Source organism: Eleutherodactylus coqui, chromosome 2 (genome assembly GCF_035609145.1).
Source record: "Eleutherodactylus coqui strain aEleCoq1 chromosome 2, aEleCoq1.hap1, whole genome shotgun sequence".
NCBI lineage: Eukaryota > Metazoa > Chordata > Amphibia > Anura > Eleutherodactylidae > Eleutherodactylus > Eleutherodactylus coqui.
The window spans coordinates 292,475,110-292,499,722 of record NC_089838.1 but is presented as its reverse complement, the minus strand read 5'-3'; the positions used below and the strand labels follow the sequence as shown (position 1 = coordinate 292,499,722).

The 24,613-nt window shown below is 44.0% G+C and overlaps 1 protein-coding gene across 1 annotated transcript in view; it reads left to right on the top strand.

The window, feature by feature from the left end:
• COLGALT1 (collagen beta(1-O)galactosyltransferase 1) overlaps window positions 1–7,674 on the top strand; it is a 62,787-nt gene extending 55,113 nt beyond the window's left edge. The window contains exons 11-12 of the mRNA XM_066593227.1: window positions 1,830–2,036; window positions 4,052–7,674. Coding sequence (XP_066449324.1) covers window positions 1,830–2,036; window positions 4,052–4,319 — 475 coding nt within the window. The 3' untranslated portion in view covers window positions 4,320–7,674. The remainder of the gene's footprint in view (window positions 1–1,829; window positions 2,037–4,051) is intronic.
• The last annotated feature ends 16,939 nt before the right edge of the window (window positions 7,675–24,613 follow it).

Sequence of the window (24,613 nt, the reverse complement as noted above, 5' to 3'; positions counted from 1 at the left end):
GAGCTGTTGCCGCTGGGTGTCCGCTATCAAAATTGCCGGCGCCCGTGATGTATGAAGGGAGATCGCCACGTGATCCCCCTCTATACATCGCTTGACGCCGCAGGCTGTCAAAAGGCATATCGACGGTCGGTAAAAGATTGAATAATTCTAAGACTTCAGTAGTCGGTAAAAGTGGCATTTTGTGTACAATTAGAACCCGCTTGTTTATACTAGTTGTCAGCTATTTAAATTGTAAAGAAAAAAAAATGGACAAACAGCTGACAGCTTGTAAATTTGGCAAATAAACCTAATTTCCAATGCGGGGTTGAATAACTTTGATTGCAACTGTACTTTTCATAGTGGGTTAAGGGTTAATTTTGCAATGGAAATTTGATTCATAACAGCAGTTTTATTTAGTTTGCAGCAGCTAAATGTGCAATTAATATCGGTTTCACCAGCATGTACAATCTGTTGCCTTTCCAGATGGAGAACAGAAATGATCTCTAACATTTCCTATATTGTACATGAGAAGTTAACTGTTTTACAATAGATAACTTGTCCTACCTGCAATCCCCAATCCAACACTTGCAGCTTGTAATTATTTATGTAAATGGTGATTTCCCTCCCTATAATATCCATATGATTAAAGGGGTTGTCCCGCGCCGAAAGGTTTTTTTTTTTTTTTTTTTTTTTCAACCCCCCCCCCCCCCCCTTCCCGTTCGGCGCGAGACAAACCCGATGCAGGGACTTAAAAAAAAAACCGCACAGTGCTTACCTGAATCCCCGCGCTCCGGTGACTTCTATACTTACCTGCTGAAGATGGCCGCCGGGATCTTCTCTCTCGGTGGACCGCAGGGCTTCTGTGCGGTCCATTGCCGATTCCAGCCTCCTGATTGGCTGGAATCGGCACGTGACGGGGCGGAGCTACACGGACCCGGCATCCTGCACGAGCGGCTCCATTGAAGAAAGAAGAAGACCCGGACTGCGCAAGCGCGGCTAATTTGGCCATTAGACGGCCAAAATTAGTCGGCTCCATGGGAACGAGGACGCTAGCAACGGAGCAGGTAAGTGAAAAACTTCTTATAACTTCTGTATGGCTCATAATTAATGCACAATGTACATTACAAAGTGCATTAATATGGCCATACAGAAGTGTATAGACCCACTTGCTGCCGCGGGACAACCCCTTTAAAACTAAAATGCCAGCACCCAATCAGGAGATAGTATCTGGCGGACTTCACCGCATGTAACCTCAAATGCCTAAAGCTCAGTAAACTTTTCTTGTACCCTATAGGAATTTGTAACAGCTTTCTTCAAGGTTGCTTTTATCAACTACCCTGTTTCCCTGAAAATAAGCCTGATTTTTTTTCCAGAGAGGCTTCAAATATAAGCGATGCCCTGAAAATAAGCCCTAGCTGCATTACATTAAAGAAAAAAGAAATGCTTACCTAGCAGGCTCGGTCCGGGTCCTCTTGCTGCCATCCGGAGCTCCACTGTACCTCCCGCAGTCCTCGCTCACCCACAGAAGATCATTCCCTGGTTACGGGATTCATAAATCCCACCCCCAGGAAGTGATGGATCTGATTGGCTGAGCAGCGTTCAAGAAGCAATCAATGCAGCACTTGATGAACCAATGGGTTGGCTGTGATTGGTTCATTGAGCACTGCATTGATTGGCTGAGTAGCGGTCGAAGAACCAATCACAGTCATTGTGTTATTGAGGTGTGACCAAGCCAGCTAGGCAAGTATAATAAGACATCCCCCGATTATAAGACTTGGGGCAAAAATTAATATAAGACAGGGTCTTATTTTGGAGGAAACACTGTACATTATATCCCTTTTCTCTTTCAGTTATCTTGGTAGAAAACGGATGCAGGTGGAAGAGCCTGAGGAGCCTGTTCCTGGGATCCGAAATCTGGTTGTCTCGGACTATTCCTATTGGACGCTGTCATACCTCATCTCCCTGCAGGGGGCCAAGAAGCTGCTTGATGCTGAACCTCTACTGAAGATGCTTCCAGTGGACGAGTTCCTGCCCGTCATGTATAATAAGCATCCTGTGTAAGTGCATTTCATCCTCGTTATCCCCCATCAGTGTATGTATCCCTAATCAAGGAATAGAGGGCGCTCTCATCAAAATAATTCCATCCTGAGTTGCAGAGTGTTTATGAAATGAAATGCAAGAACAATTTGTTAGCATTGCTGTAAAAACTCCCTACCAAAAACAATATTCCCTCTGTATAAAGTGGTAGCCTATTGCTAGAATAGGTCATCACTTTATGAGCGTCATGACTCGGGGACCCTAACAATCTGGAGAATAATAGGGCCCAGCCTTGGCACTACTTTGAAGCGGAAAACTATCGAGGAGATCTAGTGCCATAGCGGAGTTGCCTCCTCTTCGTCTTCAGGATTGGTGATGGTATTAAAGGGGTTCTGACATGAAAAAAAAAAAATTGTACTCACCTTGCCTAGCCTGGCCCGATCGCCAGGCATGTCCGCTCCAGCCGGCATCTTCTTCTGTGCCTTTAAAGCAGAGCAGGAGCGGTCAAAAAGACCGCTTCCTGCTCTGGTCCGTCCGTCAGGCACTTCCGAGGTGAACGGACGGACCGCACAGTGCTTGCTGTGGGCGGCCCGTCCGTCCTGCTGAACTCCGGAGTGCTGAGCATGCGCAGTGGAGACGCGGCCCATCCTGACTCCTGTCAGAGGGCACCTCTCCACTGCGCATGCGCGCGATCCCGGAGCGGCGCGGCTGCTGGAGGAAGAAGACTGCCTGCCGGGAGGCATACTAGCACTTTCTGCTTAGGTTAAGCAGCGCTGCTGATTAGAGCCACCTGATTGGCTCTTCGGCACCACGTGACTGCACAGCGTGCACCAATCAGGTGGCTCTAGTCAGGCTGCTTAACCTAAGCAGAAAGTGCTAATATGCTGCCGGGAGATGACCCCCCCCCCGATGTCAACAACAACAGGAGAACAGGTAAGTATAAGATTTTTATGCTTTAGCAGCCATTAACCCATGGGTTCCCTGGGTCCATTAGGCAGACCAGGGAACAATGGCTGCTAAAGCATAAAAACATTATTCATGTCAGAACCCCTTTAAAGGTTGGCTCCCCCACCAATCATAAAGCGATGACTCCTCCTAGTGACCAGCTCTTTCCAGCGTTGCGGGATGGGATGTGTGTGGAGCTGCTTGTTTCAGTGCTACAATAACCGATGGGAATCAATTTAAGATAAATTGGTGTAACAAATCATTTCTGACTGCAAAGGATAAAGACTAATTGAAATTTTCTGCAAGATAACAAAGCTCACATTTGTGTTTCCTCAAACAAGGTCCGTCAGCGCTTTACAAAGATGTACACGGCTGAGCGCGGTGGAATAGACGGCACGTAGCATTTCTTGGTCACAGTTTCTCAGGCTACTCGTATTCCTCTCTCCAATTCGCACACCTCACTGCTGTAGACAGCTGCCTTAAGGTGACTCGATGGGAAGGAATCCAGAATTGTTGAGTCTTTGGAATATGGAAGCCAAGTAACTGGAGCGTTTCTCCAATCCAGCATGTTTCAAGTTGAACTGCGAGCCACTGACCCACATCTAGGGTAGAGCACCATCCTGGTGGAACCAAACCTATTGACGTGTGCCAGTGGCAAGTCATCGACCCGTTCATCTACCATCATGCTTATAAGCCTCTGGATTTCTTCCTGTAGGGTGACCTTAAGGCAGCTGTCTACAATGGATACCCAGCGGTAACTTGTGATGTTGGCGGTCTGGAGAGACGAATATGAGCGACCTGTGAAACGGTGATCCCAGAAATTCTACATGCCGACCATTCTGCCACGCTAAAACGTCTACATCTTTATATGGCTGATTACGGCGCTTGTTTTGAACATTTTCTGGAAGATGATAAAGCTCACTTTCTTTTTATTTCAGCCCTGCATTTTTCTTAATCCTTTAAGTCAGAAATTAGTATGCAAATTCATCTTAAATTAAGCAGCTCCACTCACATACCCGAATACAATGCTGGAAGGATTACTTATACCCCTAAATAAGTAACCTGTTTAATTCTGATTTCCTTCTTTCAGCGACGACTACTCGTCTCAGTTTCCCTCACGGAACCTACATGCCTTCTCCGTGGAGCCATTGCTGATTTACCCCACACATTACACTGGGGATGAGGGCTACATAAGTGATACCGAGACCTCTGTGTTGTGGAACAACGTGACAGAAACGACAGACTGGGATCGAGCTAAATCCCGAAAGACCCAACAACAGGAGAAACTACGCAGTGAAGCGAGGAACACCCCTTCGCTTCGATCACCATTTGACAGCGCAGCCCGGGATGAGCTATGACCTTCATGATGTCAATGACATAAGAGGAACCACCCATTCAGTGCATAAGGATATATTTTGAGTATCAACAACAAGGCATGGTTTGAAAGGAGGACCTTTCTGGCTGACCAAAGCATGGTCTGTGCAGACCACGAATCCCCAGTAATGACTACCCTTCTCTTCCAAGTGGAACACCACAGCTGGGAACAGTGCTATTTCCAAGGGAACCGGTGCTTTAAGAAAATGGGCTCACCTCTGCTCTAGGTTGATTAATAATAATTAATATTTATGTATTTACGTGTACAAATCTCCTCCTTCTACTTAGTAGAAGTCAAGAAAACCAACAGCCGAGCTGTTTTGAGGGAGATGTAATCAAGAGATCTTTAGGTATGATCCTAGAGAAGCAATGGAGATGCTTGAGGGATGGTGGGTTTAGTCTCCTCTTGTAATAAACGTGAGCGATATGTGCAAGTAGACCTTGAGTATCCTCACCTAGCTGCTAGGGTCACGCCGCAATAATTCCTGACTTCATACTTGCAGATCTTCTGGTTGTTTGATCATGATAATGTCGAGTGTTCCTCATGCCTGTAAAGGCAGAGCCACCTTGTGCCTTAGTAATGTCACTGGTTTCCAGGGGCTTGATTGGCTGCATTCTCTTACACAGTAGATGATGGTAGACCTTCATGACCACATAATGGGATGCCTTGTTGGTGTGTAGGGTTGTACCCATCAATAAGCAGCATAATGCATTTGCGTGGTCTTGGCATAAAATAATTCATCTGTGTGTTGCCAAATCTATGGTTTAGCAACTTCTTTGGTATATAGCAGTGTTTCTTAACTTTTCAACCCAGGTACTCCCCTAGTGACGAGAAGTTTCAACCAATTACTCCCAAGGAGGTAGGCTTGATTCTAAGTGTTAAGATAAGGCTATACTCGCACGGTCATCAGAGAGTTTGTTTGGAGCCTCCATTGGCACTTCCTTTTAGATTTAGTGTCAAAATTACGGATACTATTCCGGGACCCCAATAGAAGTTAATGGCACCTGTTAGTAGGCTTTAATGTCTGTTCTATGACTGATTTGGAGCATGTAGCGAGCCATACAAGCTTTGTTTCCACGAGGCATGCACACAGCTGGTGGCGTTTGAATCAGAAATTGTGCATATATCATCACTTCAGCCGACCTCAAAAATGAGTACAGACTACACACCAGATGTCCTAAATATGTTATAGACCTCAAATTGGATCCCCTGTATACAGACCCAAACTCTGTGTGTGTATATAGACTAATCGCCCATGTTGACTTGGAAAGCCTGTTGAGTAAGAGTGGCTTTCTGTTGGACAGCTATTGTCCAAATAGTTGCTGGATAGAAGGAACGTAAGTGATGATTGTTCTGTGTAAACACGGCCACCAACTGGGTGACAACTGAGATTTCATTAACAAGTTGCTTTGTTTCAGTTCTTCTAAAAATAGTTGACCTTCGATTCATTATCATCTGGTGTAAATGGATAATCCTGGTCTTTCAAGGACCAGCCAACAACATTACAGGGAGGGGTGTGCTTGTTTGGTGTGCTCCTCCCACTGAACATGGATTGTTGCCCACTTTTTTTCTTAAGAGGGAGGGCAAAATCTTAACGCTCATTGGTTCCTGAAACCGCGTAAGTACTTGAGTGATCATCGACTGAACAGTCCCTGCTGGTCTTCAAAAGAACATTTGCTGCTACCGTCTCTGACTGGCTTGGGTCTTCGAAAATGTGCTTGCTGAGGGAACGACTGTTTAGTCGAACCTGTAAGAGACCACAGCAGTGAGTGTTCAGTCGAAGATGGCTTATGAGTATTTACGTGCATTCAGTGAACTTGGCAACCAATAAGCTTGTGTTAGGGAGGGGTCAAGATTTCAAGAACACAAGCACTAGAGAACCTCAATTACCCTTAATTAGGCAACCTAAATGCTCTCAACAACTGTCATTAAGTGACTGTTTTGAGTGAATATTCAGACAATAGTTGTCCCCTTTAATGCCACTCCAAGTGTGCTAGGTCCCTCATGGTATCTTTGGCCTCTGGTGAGGGAGGGGCCTTCCAGCAGGGTCTGTTTGTATTGCCTTTCCTCTTCAAGCCTCCACAGTTTGGCCCCAGCATACATAATCCTCCACTGCTTTCCGGTAATGAGCATGGCCTGCTTTTACTACCCTGATGGCGACTTCTGCAGCTCTCATTTCGACTTGATACTTCTGCAGCAGCTTCTCCTCCTCACCCCCACTCTCCCCATTCTTCCAGGTTCCCTCTGAGCACACCTCCGTCACTCCATCCCCAACTCTGGTAGGTCATCTGTTGGGCCAAAAAATTGTTGAATGCTTTCACTGCGGTCATGTTTCATCCCTGCGTAGGGAGTGCGAGTCACAAGAAAGGAAAGGTAGAAGCTTATTTACCAAAACTACATTTGGATGCTTAATCACTGCAAAACTTTATCCTATGGGTGCGATCCTGTTTTTAGTGGTGTTTCTCTTGGCTTTTTTAGCCTTTTTTGGCCTCAAAGAAAGTACTATCCGATATACTGTCTCTCTCTCTGCCGGGGGTGGAGGCTGGAAGAGCCTTGAGCAGGGATCTGAGCTCCCGCCCCCTCTCTGCCTCCTCTCCGCCCCTCTGCACGATTTGCAATGAGAGGAGGTGGGGCAGGGCTAAGTTTTGGGAACTATTTCCCCCCCCGCCCCTCCTCATTGAAAATAGTGCAGGGGGGTGGAGCGGAGGCAGAGAGGGGGCGGGAGCTCAGAGTACTGCTCCCTGCTCTTCCAGCCTCCTCCTCCTGCAGAGAGACGCCGTATATCGGCCAGCGGCCGATATACGGTCGTCTGAATGCACCCTAAAAGTGTTGGCCACAAAGGGTCCTGGTTTCCTCTAACTCTGTGTCACATATAATTAGTCTTTAGCAGCAAAGACCGCTTACAGGAAGTAGTGGTGGTTCTTCACCTTATGCTGCCCGTAGAAATCTATGGTGGGGGAGCAGGAGGCAAAGACTCATGGAGACATGACTGCAGAGTTTTAACTTGCCCTAGTGTTTAGATTCACAGCTGCACTGCTCAGTACTGCTGTATAATGTCCTCCATGCAGCTGTTTCTGTGAGTTAGATCTCCTCTGTGTGCGATGTATAAGATGCATCGTAGCAGCAAGTCTACACCCACCAACTCGAGGAAGACTGAAAGTTAGAGATGGAGGGGAAAACTGGTAAAAGAAAAATGCCGGATAGAAGTCCTAACAGCTAGAAGTACCTCTACTCCTCATGTATACACACAACACCTGGTTCTGAAAAGTTGGGTACGGTTTTAAGTAATTCTAGTTTGTACAATATGACCTCTATTAAAAAAGACTCTTTGGCCGCTACCAAGTTTACTGCAAGATTGTCTGTCTGTGTTAAAGGACTTGTCTCAAGATAAGATCTAAGCTTATCCCTTTATTCAACCTCTGGAAAGTCTACTAATGAGACTGGGGGTTCCATGCCCCTCGACCCTCCCGTGCTGGTCAAGCATGCATGCTGGGACTATCAAAGAGAAGCACAGTACAGTGCTTCTCAATCCCTGGTAGTCCCATAGTGATAAATGGAGTGGCAGCCCATCAGTGACACCCGGTCTGCCAGCGGTACCAGCCTATAAGATTGGGGGTAAGGGGGGGGGGGGGGGGTGATAAATTATTTGGGACGTGGAATGTGAGGACAGAAAAGAAAGGCCGGGTTGTTAACCCCTTCCAACATGCTCCATAAATGTATGGCTCCTGTCAGGTGTCTGTGTGGAGTGTGCTTGGGCGTCGAGCCCACTACATACACTTTGACAGGAGGCAGCTGCGATCAGAGAGAACACTGATCACTCTTCTGACAGCAGTATTCAAATGTTCTGATCGGCATTCGAGGCTCCTGAACGGCCTTACATGACCAGATCGGGGTGAGCTGTCTGGGTGTTTTGGCAGGCAGGGGCCTTCTGAAGTCCCTGAGAGCAGCCTTGAATGATCGCTGATACAGTATAACGAAATACTATTGTATTGCATTATACTTTATGAGTGATCAGTCGATTGGTTTAAAGTACCACAGAGTACTTTAATTTTTTCTTTATTTTTAATCTGATTGCAAATTCAAGTGGCATCGCTGCTTCTGTAAAAGTCCTAATGTTTAAAATAGATTATTAATAGGGATGAGCGAGTATACTCGCTAAGGGCAATTGCTCGAGCGAGCATTGCCCTTAACGAGTACCTGCCCGCTCGAGACAAAAGATTCAGTGCCGGTGCGGGGGAGCGGTGAGTTGCGGCTGTCAGCAAGTGGGAGAGGAGGGGGGGGGGGGAGAGAGATCTCCCCTCCGTTCCTCCCCGCTCTCCCCCGCAGCTCCCTGCCCACCGCCGGCAGCCGAACCTTTTGTCTCGAGCGGGGAGATACTTGCTAAGGGCAATGCTCGCTCGAGCAATTGCCCTTAGCGCGTATACTCGCTCATCACTAATTATTAATCCTGCGTGGTGAACACCATCAGAAAAATACACAATGTCAGAATTGCATTTTTTTTTTTTGGTCTCCCCATCTCCAAGAAAAAAACTGAATAAAAAGTGATCAAAAGTCATATGTATCCCAAAATGGTATCAATAAAAACTTCAGTTTCTCATGGAGATGAGGATTTTTATGTCCTATGAGATTAGAACGAAGGCTCTGCGCAGCTCTACCGTCCGTGGATTGGGTAGGAGTTGCCATATCAAACTTGGCCTGTGGCGAAGAGTGTTACTGTTTGTACTACACCCCCACCCCTCGAAATAAACCCTGTACTGCTGCTTTTTACATGGCCGTATTTTTGCAGTCTGTCTTATTCTCCTTTCTTGCCAAACATAAGATGGAGCCGGTCCCAGCGGAGAAAAAAGATGGAAATCTGGAATGAATCAGAGACTAGGAAAGAAGAAGACTTCCTACTCCACTCTGGGCTTTCTTCCCATCTTTGGCTGGGAGTTTATGTGCAACTCTTTAGTTGTCTCACAACTACAACATCCCAGCAACTACAGCCAGCAGCCAAGCGGTGGAGTGATTCATGCCTTGTGCCCATGAATTACTTATCCCTGTCTGTATATTCTATGCAGTGGCGGTCTTGGACACTTTTGGGTTGAGGGAATGCAGCCAACCAATGTGTGAGCTCGTTGGAACATGACTCTTGATTAAAGAGACGCTAATTCCTGGTTCGGCAGTCACATTTTTGTGTTGTGTAGACATTAAAGCCTATTTAAAACCTTTTGTCTATGTAAACTTGTCTACATGATATTGGTACATTATGATTGATCTCCAGACCATTCAGATAATTGCTTCCAAGTATTCGCTAAGACGTCCATACGCCCTAATATGGCATATGGAAAAGGGATGTAGTGATAAGCCTGAATATCATATCATTTTTTTTTTTTTCAACAGTGACCCCTATAGGCCGCAAGACTGTACTACATTGTTCATAGATTAATTGTCTCCGTTTAATGCATTACTTATGATAAATGCTTTCTTCAAGAGTGGAAGATCTCTTGTATACGTGTTTGTACTTAAGTCCTTTAACTGGTAGTCTATGCCAAAGACTACTTAAGTAGGAGGGATAAACTATCTCTAGAGGGAGGGACGTTTTGTACTAGGGAGTAAAGAAGGAAGGAAGGGTATTTGGCTGTGGGAAAAAGTGCTCATAAGCCCAGTGCTGGTGGCCACCTGTTTACAGAGTTCTTTATATTTTTGTGCTTTTTTTTTTTTTTCCAATAAATAATTTTTACAATAATCTTGTTTTTGTCGTTTTTCTATTTGCTTACAAATCCAGTAGACGTGTAATATGTTGCCATGCAGAAAGAGTGAGACTTCAGTTTTGGTTTCCTTGACCAGAGACACCCATCTAGTAGCACGTTGTTTCCTTTGGCCTTCAGAACTGCCGCAATTGGACTTGCCCCATGTGGTGCAGAGTGCTAAGGCAGCAGAAATGCAGTACTAAGCTCTCGCTTATGACCTAAAAGTTGGGAGTTCAATCCCCGTGTGGTTCAGGTAGCCGTGTCAAGGTTGACTCATCGTTCCAGTCTTCCAAGGTCTGTAGAAATGAGAAATAAATAACCTGGAAGCGCTGCAGAATAAGTTGGTGCTATACAAATAAGAATTCTTTTTAATTTTATTTTTGCCATAGATTCCACTGGTTGCTGAAATAGTTCTGCAGGAATATTGGCCCTTGTGGGCCGATCCTGTAGTTGCTGCAAAATTGATGGAGGTCCAGACGTGTTCTGATAAAGAGGGCTCATCGATTCATGCTGACTGCACCAAATTCTGACCCTCCCAACAGCATGGTGCAACAGAGATCTTGATCCATCTGAGTATTGCTGCATGTTTTGTTGTTGGTTTTATCTTTGCCTACTGGAGTCTCTCCTTTTCTCTTAGACAACAATGGTGCTGGAACCGCTCATGTGCTGTTATAGCTAGAGATGAGCGAGTATACTCGCTAAGGCACATTACTCGATCGAGTAGTGCCTTAGCCGAGTATCTCCCCGCTCGTCTCTAAAGATTCGGTTGGGGGGGGGGGATGGAGGGGAGATCTCTCTCTCCCGCCGGCTCCCCGCCGCAACTCACCTGTCATCCGCACCGACCCCCGAATCTTTAGAGACTAGCAGGGAGATACTCGGCTAAGGCAACAATCGCTCAAGTAATGTGCCTTAGCGTGTATACTCGCTCATCTCTAGTTATAGCCCATCCCTACGAGTTGTGTGTATGGGCATGTTAGTTGGAGCACCAGTCTTGTATTCGGCTGAAATTTGCTTGACTTTGCACAGCCTGTTAGAATGATTCTTGACCTCCTCCTATGACCCCTTTCGTTGCTGAGTTGTTTACATCTACAAGGTCCCCTCTCGCTGGATGCTTTACCTTTGTCACACTATATATCCTGCATACCCTCCTCACTCCTACATGAGAAGATCCCGCTGGCTTTTGAAGTATTGCCCCCTGACTAATCTAGCACTGATGCCCAGATCTTGTTTAAGATTGCCTTTTTTTTTCTGCCTTTTGTAATGTGGATTTGCATTAAAACTGATCCACGGCCGCTTTTATGACCTGAGACTGGAATGCAGAATACTTAACTTGACCTTTTATTAAAGTGTAAAAATACTAGCTTAACACAATAAGTCCTTAAGCTACAATACACAATAGTTGGCTCACGACATCAGGAGAGCTCGTTTCAACGGAAATGTAGTTTAGCAATAGTCAGTAATAAAGAGTGACCTTATCATGTTTCACTAGTTGAGATAATTCATTCAGGGTACCTGATCCTCCAGTTTGCAGAAATAGAAAAATCCCTATACTGCTCCCTGGGTATTTCTCATCTGTCCCAAAGGTGCAGAACTAATGGGGCTGCCGCACTGAAAAGAGTGACCCCAAGCAGGAAAGATAATCCTTTCGTCACTCACCTGGGGACTGGACAAGGGAAAGAAAGTTATGGTTTGATCCATGAAACGTACATGTTTGTCCGAAAAACGTATGACTGTTTAGTGTTTCACGGATCCCCAATTATAATGGGTTAAACAGTCAAACTGCATTTGTTTTCATACGTGTTTTTTTGTTTGTTTCTTTTAGCATTGCAGTCAATGGAAAACGTTTTTGTGCTTAGAGGGGTTGTCCCGCGCCGAAATCAAAAATTTTTTTTCAACAGACCCCCACATTGTGCACAGTTAAAAAGAATCTTTTTTTTTTTTTTTTTTTTTTAAATTCGCTTACCTGGATCCCCGTTCTGCAGCTTTGAAGATTCTTCTTTTCTTCTTTCAAAGATGGCGCCGCTGGTCTTCTCCCACGGTGCACCGCGGGTCTTCTCCCATGGTGCACCGTGGATTTTCTTCTTCAGTCTTGCGTTCCACTGCCGATTACAGCCACCTCATTGGCTGATCGGCACTACGTGACGAAGGCGGAGCTACGATGACGAGGAGAAGAGGGAGGAGCCAGGACGCAGCTCGTGAGCCCGGAGGGAGACAGAAGAGGAATCCTTCAGTGCGCAAGCGCGACTGTTTGTGCGACCAGAGAAGAGGCTTCGTCGTCGCCATGGAGACGAGGACGCCAACGCCGGAGGGGGTAAGTATATAACTTCTGTATGGCCAATATTTAATGCACGATGTATATTACAAAGTGCATTAATATGGCCATTCAGAAGTGTATAACCCCACTTGCTGCCGCGGGAGAACCCCTTTAAGGTAAAAAAAAGGGGTTTGAATTACAAAACCTTATTAGAAAAAGTTTACAGTGAACATACATTTTTCATTAAAAAAAAACATACTGCATATGTATCATTTTTTTTAATTTTTTTTTTATTGTAAATCTGTACTTTAAATGCATGCGTTTTTCACAGGTTGTTTTTTGTTGTAAATGTACTTTTCCACATACGTTTCAGGTATGATTGAAGTGCCAGTGTGAACGGGCCCTAACTGGGCAAGACATTGTTCAGTCTCCCCAGGTGTAACATCTTACGGCGTTGGTGCGCCCTGGTACCCGTAGCGGGGATTTAAGTGTATAAACAAGGTTCACCCCTTGTTTTGGACTATGAGCAAGGCATTTTTGCTCACACGTATCTGCGTATTCTGTTTGTACTTTCTGCCCAAAGGCATGTTTTTTTGCATGGGATTAAGGATCTGATTGAAATGGCTAATGAGCCCTAGATGTGAGTTTCTGCAGAATTACACAGCGTATTCCGCATCTCCTTGAGTATTGCATCCGTCTTTGTTCCCCCCCCATACCCCCCACCACCCCTCCATTGACTTCCATGGGTACCTTTTTGGTGCGCAAATATGCAGAGAGGTACAGCCTGTTTTAGATCTTTTTGCGCAGCCGAAATCCATGGGGTCTATTCACTGCATAATTCAAGCACAAATATATACGTTTGTCTGTAGGTGGCCTTAGGCCGGCTTTAGTTGGGCAACAAAATCACATGCGATTTGTGCGTTGAGAGACGCACAAACCTCCCACAAATATAAAGCCTGTTCTTTTGCATTGGGGCATACACATGAGTGATGTTCTCCTGCATGGCAACGCAACGTGGGGAACAAATCCTGGCAGGTTCTATATTGCTGCGTGATCACCGCCCACTGTTTTTAATGGAGCCAGCAGCATCGCTGGCCCCATTGAAAGCAATGGGAGAAACTCAGCAATCCTCTGTCGTGGCTGTGACAGCTGCGCCGGAGGATCCATACATACCCAAAGTGATGTGAGGCTGTTCTCACATAAAAACTCCTCGCATCCCTGGGGAAATCACGTGGTGAGGAGTGCAATATGGGAGGGGGGTATTCATGGCCCTATGTCGTGCTCGCCCCTATGAAGTTAGACTCAGGCCTTATTCATACAAGCAAATTAAAACTGCAGGCGATTTTATGCGCAGACGGAAAAGATGGGTCTTGCCTAGAGATGAGCGAGCGTACTCGGTAAGGACAGGTATTCGAGTATCGTCCTTACCGAGTGCCTGCCTGCTCACCCGCAAAGATTCGGGTGCCGGCGTGGGTGAACGCTGTGTTGCGGGAGGGAGAGAGAGATCTCCCTCCCATTCCCCCTCTGGGAATTTAGCTGCGTACAACACTGCGAAATGATTACCACTGGCTCTATTTAACTATTAGAAGTTATTCCGGGGATTTATGCTGACTGAGGAATTTCCGCCCTGCAACGTATATCTTCGCTAACACGGCGCCCGTGTGAATGGACAGGAAACCACTTATTCTGATTGTGACTTGAGCCCGACTATCCTTCGGTCACACAGTCTTTGGCCGCAATGGGGCCAGTGTGAAGACACGTCGCTCGTGCAAGAAGCCTAAACCTGAGCTTGAATTACACCAAAGAAGCCAATCGTATCTTTAGATGTGCCTGATGGACAACATTAGTATCAAACCCAAAAATGTCCAAGACAGGACTGCAGAGATGATCATAAAAAAAATGTTTATTTAGAATTTCATATACAATAAAAGTAAAAGAAAAAAAGATGAAGGAAATGCAGCATTAATACAAGGGCAATGCATCCCTGAGTTCACACATACAGGTCACAAAGAAAATCATACTCGTATGAACTTACAATGGGTGCAACCAAGCTCAACCCCCTGGACAAAGCGAAGGGCGACACGTGTGTTGGGGCGCAGGGATTTCCAGACCCTCGGTTAGTGGTAACACTTTATTATTCGCCTGACCTTGAGCTTGGTTGCGCCTATTGTAGGCTGATAGGAGTGTGGTTTTCTTTGTGACCTTGTATGTGTGACCCCTGTGATGGATTTCCCATGTATTGATGCTGCATTTCCTTCATGTTCTGTTTTTTTTAAGTGCTTTTTATGCTTTTATTATACATGTAATTCTCAATAAACCATTTTTGATGATCATCGCCGCAGTCCAGTGTTGGGCATTTATTTGGGGTTTGTTACATTGGTTAATGTATAGGACTGACGTTCTTAGTGGGACTATAGTTGTCTTCATATAGGATTCACACTATTGGTATCAAATAGATATGCTAGAGAGCCCGTAAATTAATACACTGCAGTATATGGAGCATGTACTCACCAGTTCATCAAAACTAAATGTAACGAAGACCTGTGGAAGATGGGGGTCATTTATTTCCGTGCAACAGCCCCTTTTAAGCAGTACCAGTTGGACTTGGGGTCTTCCTGAGATCTTTCCTTCAAGATGAAAGTCTTACAAGCGGTGCTCCTCGCTGAGGTTCCTTTCACTCATCTCTCCGGAGCGGTCATGGGTCAAAGGAAAAATAATTTATAATTACCAGTAATTGAGTTTTCTGAACCTCCTGACAGCGGCCCTATTTAACCCCTCCCTCCCTATAAAGGAATTCTCCCAAACTTCTTTGGAAACCACTGAAGGAGGAAGTGGGTGTACGTATTTCAACTTGTCCTAGGTCTTCTGTCCAGCTGCAGGGTGGGCCCCTCTTTCTCAATGGTCATGGCATCTGGAACAGCAACATACCAATAAGTGTGATTACTCATTAATCTCTTTGCAAACAGACACTGTAATCCGGTATCACCACCGCGAGTTATTGTGAACCCTTCAGTATTTGCATCATAAGATTAAGTCTATTTGTTTTGGTCGTCTTTCTTCTTCAGGACAAACCCAATATTGTAAGACGAACAACTCGTTGGCTACATAAAGCAATTAACTTGAAGCAATCCCCACCGTAGGCCTCATTCGCCATGAGTGTGTGTGTTTTTCTTACACTGGCCGCACGCAGCCCAAAATCGAAATTATAAAGAATATCCGCAATCAAGTCTCAAGATTAATTAGCGTTTTCTCGGCCATTCACACAGGCATGAAAAAAAAACGTTGCAGCAACGAGTTCTGTTGGTCGTCGGAAGTCCTCATAATAACTTCTGACGCAGGTAAACCCCTACATAGGATTCTATAGGAGCCTCCCGCGGTTTTCGTCAACACCTATCTGTTGACGCAGTGATTGACAGCTGTATATGACTGTACACACAGGTGTAGCTGTCAGTCACTAATAGCTCCGCCCACTGGACTGTTCAGCTCAGAATGTGCAGAGATATAAATGTATAAAACACAAGTTCTACTGAATCGTTCCCCATAAAACTATATATCCATCCATCCGCTCCTCTGGCTCTATCACATTATACTACATTCAGTTGTAGTGTTACAATCATTTTATGGCTCCTTTATTCATATCCCTTGTACTATAAGCACATGCATCTAAAAGGGGTTTAACACTTAAAGAATAATATATTTCACAGGGAGATAAAAAGTAGTAGTGTTTTTTTTCTTGTTTTTTTTTTTTTTTTTAAACCATTTCCAATCCACTGTGACGTCTTCAGACATTCTGATTGAAGGCTGTACAGCTCCGATGTCAAAAGACGTCCGTCAGGGTATTCTTACTGTATAGTTCTGTCCGCTCTGTTGTCGGGGGCCTGTCCAGCATGTCCCATACCGCAGTACTGGCTCTAGCCAGCAGACGGCGCCATTGTACAATGGCAGAAAGAGAAAGAGAAGTTGGATTGCAAAGGGTTAATTCTAAATAGTAGACTTGACCTCATAACTCATTTTTTTCAGGGAGGGACCTTCTAGGCTTACACACACGGCAAGGTTGGAGGTCTTTGTCTATAGCCTTTTGCCACAGCAACTCAACATTCTACTGTATTGCAGGCGACCCCTTAGACCTGTGTCATGCGAACATTTAAGTGCGTGCGATACGCAGTGAATAAAACGCATTGATTTCAAATAAAAGTATTTTGCGCACGCATTTTATTTGTGCCAAAAAAATACGCTGCATACTCTATTTTCCTCGCCATGGAGAATCGAGGCATGCTGTGATTTTAATCATGCAAGCGGAAAATCGCTATCATGTGCAGTAGGCTGCGCTTTCCATAGTTATCCTATGGAAAGCGTGTCATGCGAGCTCCACGTGCGATTTATCGCTGCAGATCTCGCCCGTGGACAGCCAGCCTTACTGTACTTTTTGCGTGCACAAATATGCAATGCTCATTGTGCTAATGCACACAAGCGTCTGCCAGCTTTCCCAAGGGCTTGCACTGCTGTGCTTTCACACAGGAGCAACAGTCGTTCAGTGAATGGAGGTGGAGGGCGCCGGAGATCTCTACCAGCCACCCGCCTTCATTCACTATGAACAGGCGATTGGTCAAAGATGTAGACTGCCTGTTTACCTGGAGAGAGAAGTCGCTTACTAGAACTTCATTTCAGTGAGCTGAAATGAACAGACTGGCAACTAATGAGCAATTTTATTTATTTTTTTGCTCAGCACCCAGTTGGGTCCCGCTTTTATATAGTATTGGTCAAAGTTGCTTGTTTGTGTCATTTTTCAGCTGATTGTTGGTCCATGTAAAAGTACCCTAAGAGATGGAACACGGGTGGCAGTAAATAATTACTTTAACTTGGCATGCGGTTTTAGGACATTGCACCACAGTTTCAGAACTCCGGCAGTAGGCCTTGGAATTGGTGTATTAAGGTGGTGCCGTGGATATAGTCTATCTGGATTCCAGTAAAGCCGTCGCTATAGATCGACATAAAGCGCTTGTAAATAAGTTATTAACTTTTCACTTAATTCTTTGGATGCAACGAGTTCACAGTTAGGTAATCAGAGATTTGTATGTTCTGACCAGAGACAAGTTATACTTGGTGACCACAAGGGGCTGTCCTGAGGCCTGTTCTATGTCATCTATATATATATATATATATATATATATATATATATATGAATGACTGCCTGTCTGTCCTTTATGCATTACTACACCATTCATCCAATCGCCATGAAACTTTGGGAAGTTGTTGAGTACACTCTTGGGAAGGTTACTGGCATAGTACAACTATCCTACGATAGGTGGCGCGCGTGTGAGCATCGTCGACAGTTATGCCCCCCAGACGTAGATTGTTCGATTTCCATCTCAAGCGCGAAAGAAAAAGGCATTACGAGCAAAGGGATGAGTGTTCAACCAGAAAATGATGCATACGCCGAACGTTTCGCAAGACAATTGCTGGATATTGGGAATACTGAGGTAAAATGAAAGCTGTGCTGTGATTGGTTGTTATTTCTTATACTGCTGAGGTAACATGAAAGCTGTGCTGTGATTGGTTACTATATATTATACTGCTGAGGTAACATGAAAGTTGTGCTGTGATTAGTTGTTATTTCTTATACTGCTGAGGTAACGTGAAAGCTGCACTGTGATTGGTTGCTATTTCTTATACTGCTCAGGTCACATGAAAGCTGCGCTGTGATTGGTTGTTATATATTATACTGCTCAGATATAATGACAGCTGTGCTGTGATTAGTTGCTATTTCCTAAAGTGCTGAGGTAACATGAAAGCTGCGCTGTGATTGGTTGCTCTTTCTTATACTGCTGAGGGAACATGAAAGCTTTGCTGTGATTGGTTGCTATTCCTTATACTGCTGAGGTAACATGAAAGCTGCGCCGTGATTGGTCATCCAGGACGTCAGAAGAGTAGAATTTAGGCGTTCTGATTTCTGACAGACTCAAAATAAGTCCACAGTGCAGTCAAGCAGCAAAAAAAATCAAGTAGGATGCTCAGCAGTATAGCTACAGGTATAACCAGTAGAAAGAGGGAGATTGTGATCCTGCTGGGGAGACCACATTTGGAATACTGTGTTCAGTTCTGGAGGTGTCATCTACAGAAAGACATAAAATAGAATATATTCTGAGAATATAGGAAGGTATAGTCCAATTGTGAGAGTTAGGGGAACACCAAGATCAGTTCTGGAGATATTACCTATGGAAAGACATTTAGGCTAAAGATGGAAGTTCTTCAGAATAAAACTTATAAAAGACTTAAAGTTCTTTATTTGTATAACCCAGAGTAAAGAAGGGAACGGGGGAAATGATTAAAACATTTAAATGTGTTAACAGTATAACTACTGGTATCAGAACCTAGATAAGAGGAGGGTGATGATTTAACACTGCCCATAGAAGTCTGTCCAGTCACTGAGCCACTGGGGGGAGAGACTCTCATACAGGCATGCTATTGCTAATGGTGAGTTACAGCTATTGAAATCATATTACACTGCTCAGTACTTGTCAGTTCTTTGTGTGTGTACTACAGAGAGTTATTGAGTAGAAACTTTTTTTTTTCTCCATGTGCAGTCTATAGAAGGCCTCATAGCAGCAGCCTTCACCCACCAGCTCAGAGAGGAATGAAAATTAGAGACCGAGCTTGTAGAGGGAAAAAACAGCATATACGCCACATACAAATCACATAATGGCCAGATAGTGTTATTCTTCCTTGCACACATGGCAGCTTATTCTGAAAAGTCACCATAATGCTATGCTGGAGTACCTCAATGGAAATGGCTGTATAACTCCATATCCGCATGGGTTTACGAGGAGTCACTCCTGTCAAACCAACCTGATCAGCTTCTACGAGGAGGTAAGTTCTAGACTGGACCGGTAGAGTCATTGGATCTTGTGTATCTGGACTAACATAGAAGGGGGTTCTTTACTGTAAGAGCAGTGAGACTATGGAACTCTCTCCTGAGGACGTGATGATGGTGAGCTCACTGAAAGAATACAAGAGGGCGCCTGGATACCTTTCTTGAGCGTTACAATATTATATGTTATCACTAATTACTTCAGAAGGGTCGGTGATCCGGGGATTATTCTGATCACCAGACTTTGAGGTGGGAAGAATTTTTTTTCCCCTAAAATTAGGAAAATCGGCTTCTGCCGCATTGTTTTTTTTTTGTCTTCCTCTGGATCAACATTGGGGGATAATAGGCTGAACTGGATGGTCATAGGTCAGCTTTACTTACTATGTTATTATGTTACCTGAAAGTCAGAGTGCTCTTCAAATACTGACTTGTACCAGTGGTATCATCCCTTGAATATTCACAGATGAAGCCTTCAAGGGTAGTTTTCCCGTAATATTTTTTTCCCCAAACTTACAATAATTTGGTAAAAATAAAAAAAATTACACTGAACGAGCAGTCAGAGAGGATTCAGCAGATTATTTTCCGCTCAACTTCTTGGTCTCTTTCCTGTGCTGTTGGGTTCCTCAGGGTTCAATCCCCGGTCCTTTAATGTTTCTTGTCTTCACAGCCCCTAATAGATGAATTATCTGTATATTTGTGTTTCAATAACATCTGTATGCTGATGACACCCAATTATACACCTCTTCTTGTGACCTCACACCTTCACTACCGCAAAACACCAGTGATTGTCCGCTGTCTGTAACATCATGTTGTCTCTCTTCCTATATTTTCATTTTGGTTTGTGTGTGATACTACCATAGCTCCTATGCTGTCTAAGACAGTGTTTACAAGGTTTAGAAGACTTATAGAATACGTGCCAATTCTGAGTTAGCTCTGTGCCCCTTTCAATCAGATGTCTATGCAGTGTGGACTCTTCTGCATGAATTTTAATCTGATTGGGGGAAGAAAAAGTGACATGTCACTTCTTGATGGGAATTCCCCGTTGAACATTTCACATGCAAATTGTCTTCAATAAACAAGGCGGCAGCTGTAAAGGGCACATTTCTGACACAGATTAACATCTTTCCTTCATTCCTTATGCAGCGTCCGGGCGGAAGGCCGGCCGTTGCGGGTGAGACCATGGGGCTCTTGAGATGGTTGTCATGGGTGGCACTGTAATCTCTCCCCAACAATGGCGTAACGTGGCCCAGCCCAGCCATGCCAAATGCAAAATGCACAGACAGATATAACGATGAAGATTAGTCTTAACGGTGGTGTTACGTGATGCCAGTACCTCTGTTCAAGCAAACGGTTGCCCGTTGTTAAATGTAAGAGTTCACAGATGAAGAGATGGTTTTCAAACTGGAGATACACTGTTTTCTTTACTCTCGTAGTCCAACTTTGACTTTCCAAGTATAAAGCAAGAAGATAGCCTCAGACACAACACTTCTGGCAGGCTTCCTTCTGATTCAACTCTGTTACATACACACGTGTTCTTCTAGGAGACAATTTTCTTCCCATCTGGGTGTCTAAAGTCTTAAGTTATCTGTAAAATGATCCCCGGGGGTACACTTCCGATACAGTGGGATAACACACAACTCTTGCCTTTTCTTGTTTGCTAGTTACTCCTCCCGACTTGTCATAGCAGGAACCGCTACTCTGTGCTTCAGTCCCCAGTGGGGAAATATCCCACGGCAAATGAGATAAGCCCATGACTCTGCACAGGCAGAAGCTAAAGTGAGCTTCAGTCTCCCGCTGACACGTCCTACTCCACCGACTACATCTTGACCTCTCTTCTCTCTCTCCTAGACTCCACCTCCCAACTTCTTCTAAATTCCCACAATGCCACACAGAACAAACAAGTTAGGTAGGACAGATTTTGCCACGACAAAGCTTGTTAGCGCTTACATAGAACACAGATCAACGCATTTACACACAAGATAGGTTCCACAAAGCAGACATGCACCTACTCTAAAGACACCCCAACTCTGGGCCGCTACACTTATATTCAATCACACGCACGGTTGTGCCACACCTGCACCTCAAAAACATCTCCAGAATCTGTCCCCCTATTTTATAGTTTAGAAACTGCCAAAACCTTAAGCTGCTTTTAGATGGAATGATTATTGTTTAAAAAAATCATTCAAAAAATCCTTGGCTCGTTCACTAATCGTTTGGGTTAAATAACGATCGTTCGGTCACTTATACAGCGAATGTGAATGATGGAAGGATTTCTTGCTTGAACAAGCCAATGATGTATCTGCCTGTACAAACAGTCTGCACGAGCGAACTCTGACAGTGTTTTTTCACAGAGGCGAAAACAGTCTATAGTAATTTTAGAACCCTCCGCAGAATAGACGTAACTAAAAACTCAGCTTTTATTAAATAGAATATTAAAAATTATTTTTATATAGGGCTCAAGACACACAAACAACGTATCGCCACACCACAACAAAAATTGTGTGGATAAAGGTGTGGCGATAACTGGGGAAATTGGGAGTCACATGAACTTGTAGTCACCCCTACATATGGCAAACGATGCACTCCTGTGTACCAATTTCCCAGAAACAGTAATAATAAGGAACGCACTTTAGAACCCACTGATTTAGAAGATAACCTAGATATGAAAAATTGGTAGTCATCCCAATAGACGCATAGGAAATGCGTACTATTAAATGATACGCAATTCGCTGTTCAGACGACTTTAGAGCACACTCATTTGGAAGAGAACCTAGGTGCTACGCTTATTTCCTTATCTAAATCACTGTAGAGAACCTTTTACACGTGCTATATAGATCAATCTAAAATATAACTTTATCTAAAATAAATGAAGGACCACAATACAAATAAACTACACAGACAAACTACACGTAACATGCATGGGTTAAGGATATTTAGTATGGGACTAGACCCTTCGGGTGTGTTATTGTATTATCCTCAGGGTGTACACGTTAGATTCTGTGTTGGGCCTCAATCACTTTGTGCCCCCGAACCTAACTAGTGTCTTTTCGTATAGACAGTCGCGTATTAACGCCCCAGGCATCTGGTGGGCAAACTGTCCCCAAGTGCCAAGGAGGGTTTGTCAAAGTACGCTTTATGATCTACTTGGTCAAAATAGACAAGTTCTCCAAGGTAATTTTTCTTTGGGGTCTATAGGACGCTAGGATATTTGGACAGAAAATTTTGTCATGTCCTATCAAAGCAGATTTGAAACAACCTGAGGTTTTGATCTTGATAAGATTGAGTCACATTACATTTAATGACTGGACCATGTAGTCATTCTATTGACAAGATATATGTCCTAATGTCGTTCTTGTACTTTAGAATGAGTGTGTTGCATAGACTTCTAAAGGACTTTGAATGCTTTGTCCTTTACCAAGTAATATATATTATGCATACTCGTTCGGGGATCTTGATATCTAGATCTCAGATTTCTCTCAAATTTCTCAACGCGTTTCCTCAGCAACCCGCGCTCGGGTGCTGATTCATCAGGAGTTTGATTGTTCCAGATGATATTAATGCTGTCCTGATTTTCAATATAGCACATCTAATACAAGTTTAGAGATAGCTCTTACTCTCAGAGGCAGCATGGACCTAAACTGATTTGTTTCCCCTTTTTTGCTAGCTAAACAGCTCTGATACTGGCTGACATAGCCTTTTTATTACTTAGAGTGCACTGATGGTGCTCACACTCCTGGCGCCAAGAGCCTACTGACAGTCCTCAGGACTGTCCTATAGACAGTTTCCTATAGACCCCAAAGAAAAATTACCTTGGAGAACTTGTCTATTTTGACCAAGTAGATCATAAAGCGTACTTTGACAAACTCTCCTTGGCACTTGAGGACAGTTTGCCCACCAGATGCCTGGGGCGTTAATACGCGACTGTCTATACGAAAAGACACTAGTTAGGTTCGGGGGCACAAAGTGATGGAGGCCCAACACAGAATCTTACGTGTACACCCTGAGGAAAGTACAATAACACACTTGAAGGGTATAGTCACATATTAGATATCCCTAGCCCATGCATGTTACGTGTAGTTTGTCTGTGTAGTTTATTTGTATTGTGGTCCTTCATTTATTTTAGATAAATATTATTAAAAGTTATATTTTAGATTGATCTATATAGCACGTGTAAAAGGCTCTCTACAGTGATTTATGTTTAGAAGTGTGAGAACCTATAAATTTTAGTTTAAGTGTCAGTCCTGGTATATAGGCAGGTAGGAACTATTAGGGGTTGATCCAGGGAACAGTCTGATTGCCATTAGGGAGTCGGGAAGGAATTTTTTCCCCAAAAGGGCCAATTGACTTCTGGCCTTGGGGTTTTTTGCCTTCCTCTGGATCAACACAGTAGGATAGACAGGCTGGACTAGATGGACAATGTCTTCATTCGGCCTTACATACTATGTTACTATGTTACTATGTATGTCTCTGTGACTCTTATTTCCTTATGGATTGTAAGGCCATTACCCTTCTTGTTTGATTTATTGATTTCCGTACTTTGTTACTTTTGGAATGACCTGATTTTATTTATCCATGTACCCTCTGTATTGTAAATTGTTTGGCTCTGTTATAGGCGCTGGACAATGAAAGTGCTGTATCTAGTATATACTAAATGGATGCAGTTGATTATAACTGGGTCCATCTTGCTTCTGGTACGCCAGATTAACCTTTTCTCAGACAAGAGAGCACAACATGCTGTGCTGTTTTATCTTGGATTTTGTGCCGATCTGTGCTGGAGACTCTGAATGGAGGCTCCAGTGCAGATGTGAGTATGGCCTTAACAGAGTTTTGACTTCCTCTAATGTTCTTGGCCAAAGCTGTTAGTCTGCCTGTGGTACTACCCCCCCAGTTTTCATAGAATGGCACTTATTACAGTACCATGCCCATATTTAACTCAGATTGCAGAGAATATATATATATATATATATATATATATATATATATTAGAATATATTCAGCCTTGTTTTGTTGGCCACATCCCTCTACAAACCAATAAATCATACAGCTCGCCTCATGATCATGCAAAGGGACGTTGTGATTTGCCACCTCATTTAAATAGATTTCCTACCAAAATCTCTTATCGCCTATCCACAGGCTAGATGGGAAATGATTAATTGCTGGGTGTTTGATTGCTAGGAATCCAAGGGATCTCAATAATGGTGCACCTCAAGCCCCCAGTGATCAGTCTTGTGGATCAGTGATAAAGGGATTTTTCTAGTAATCTCATTTAAGTCATGACCCGGTCATCTATGCCTTTCCAGCCTTTTTAACAAAATAACATTTCTCCTTAACTATGAGTCACTATTTTTATGAAGTATTATGCAATCCAAGGTGGGGTTTGCAGACTTGATATGGGTGTATTGAACACTTCTCCATTTGCGTCT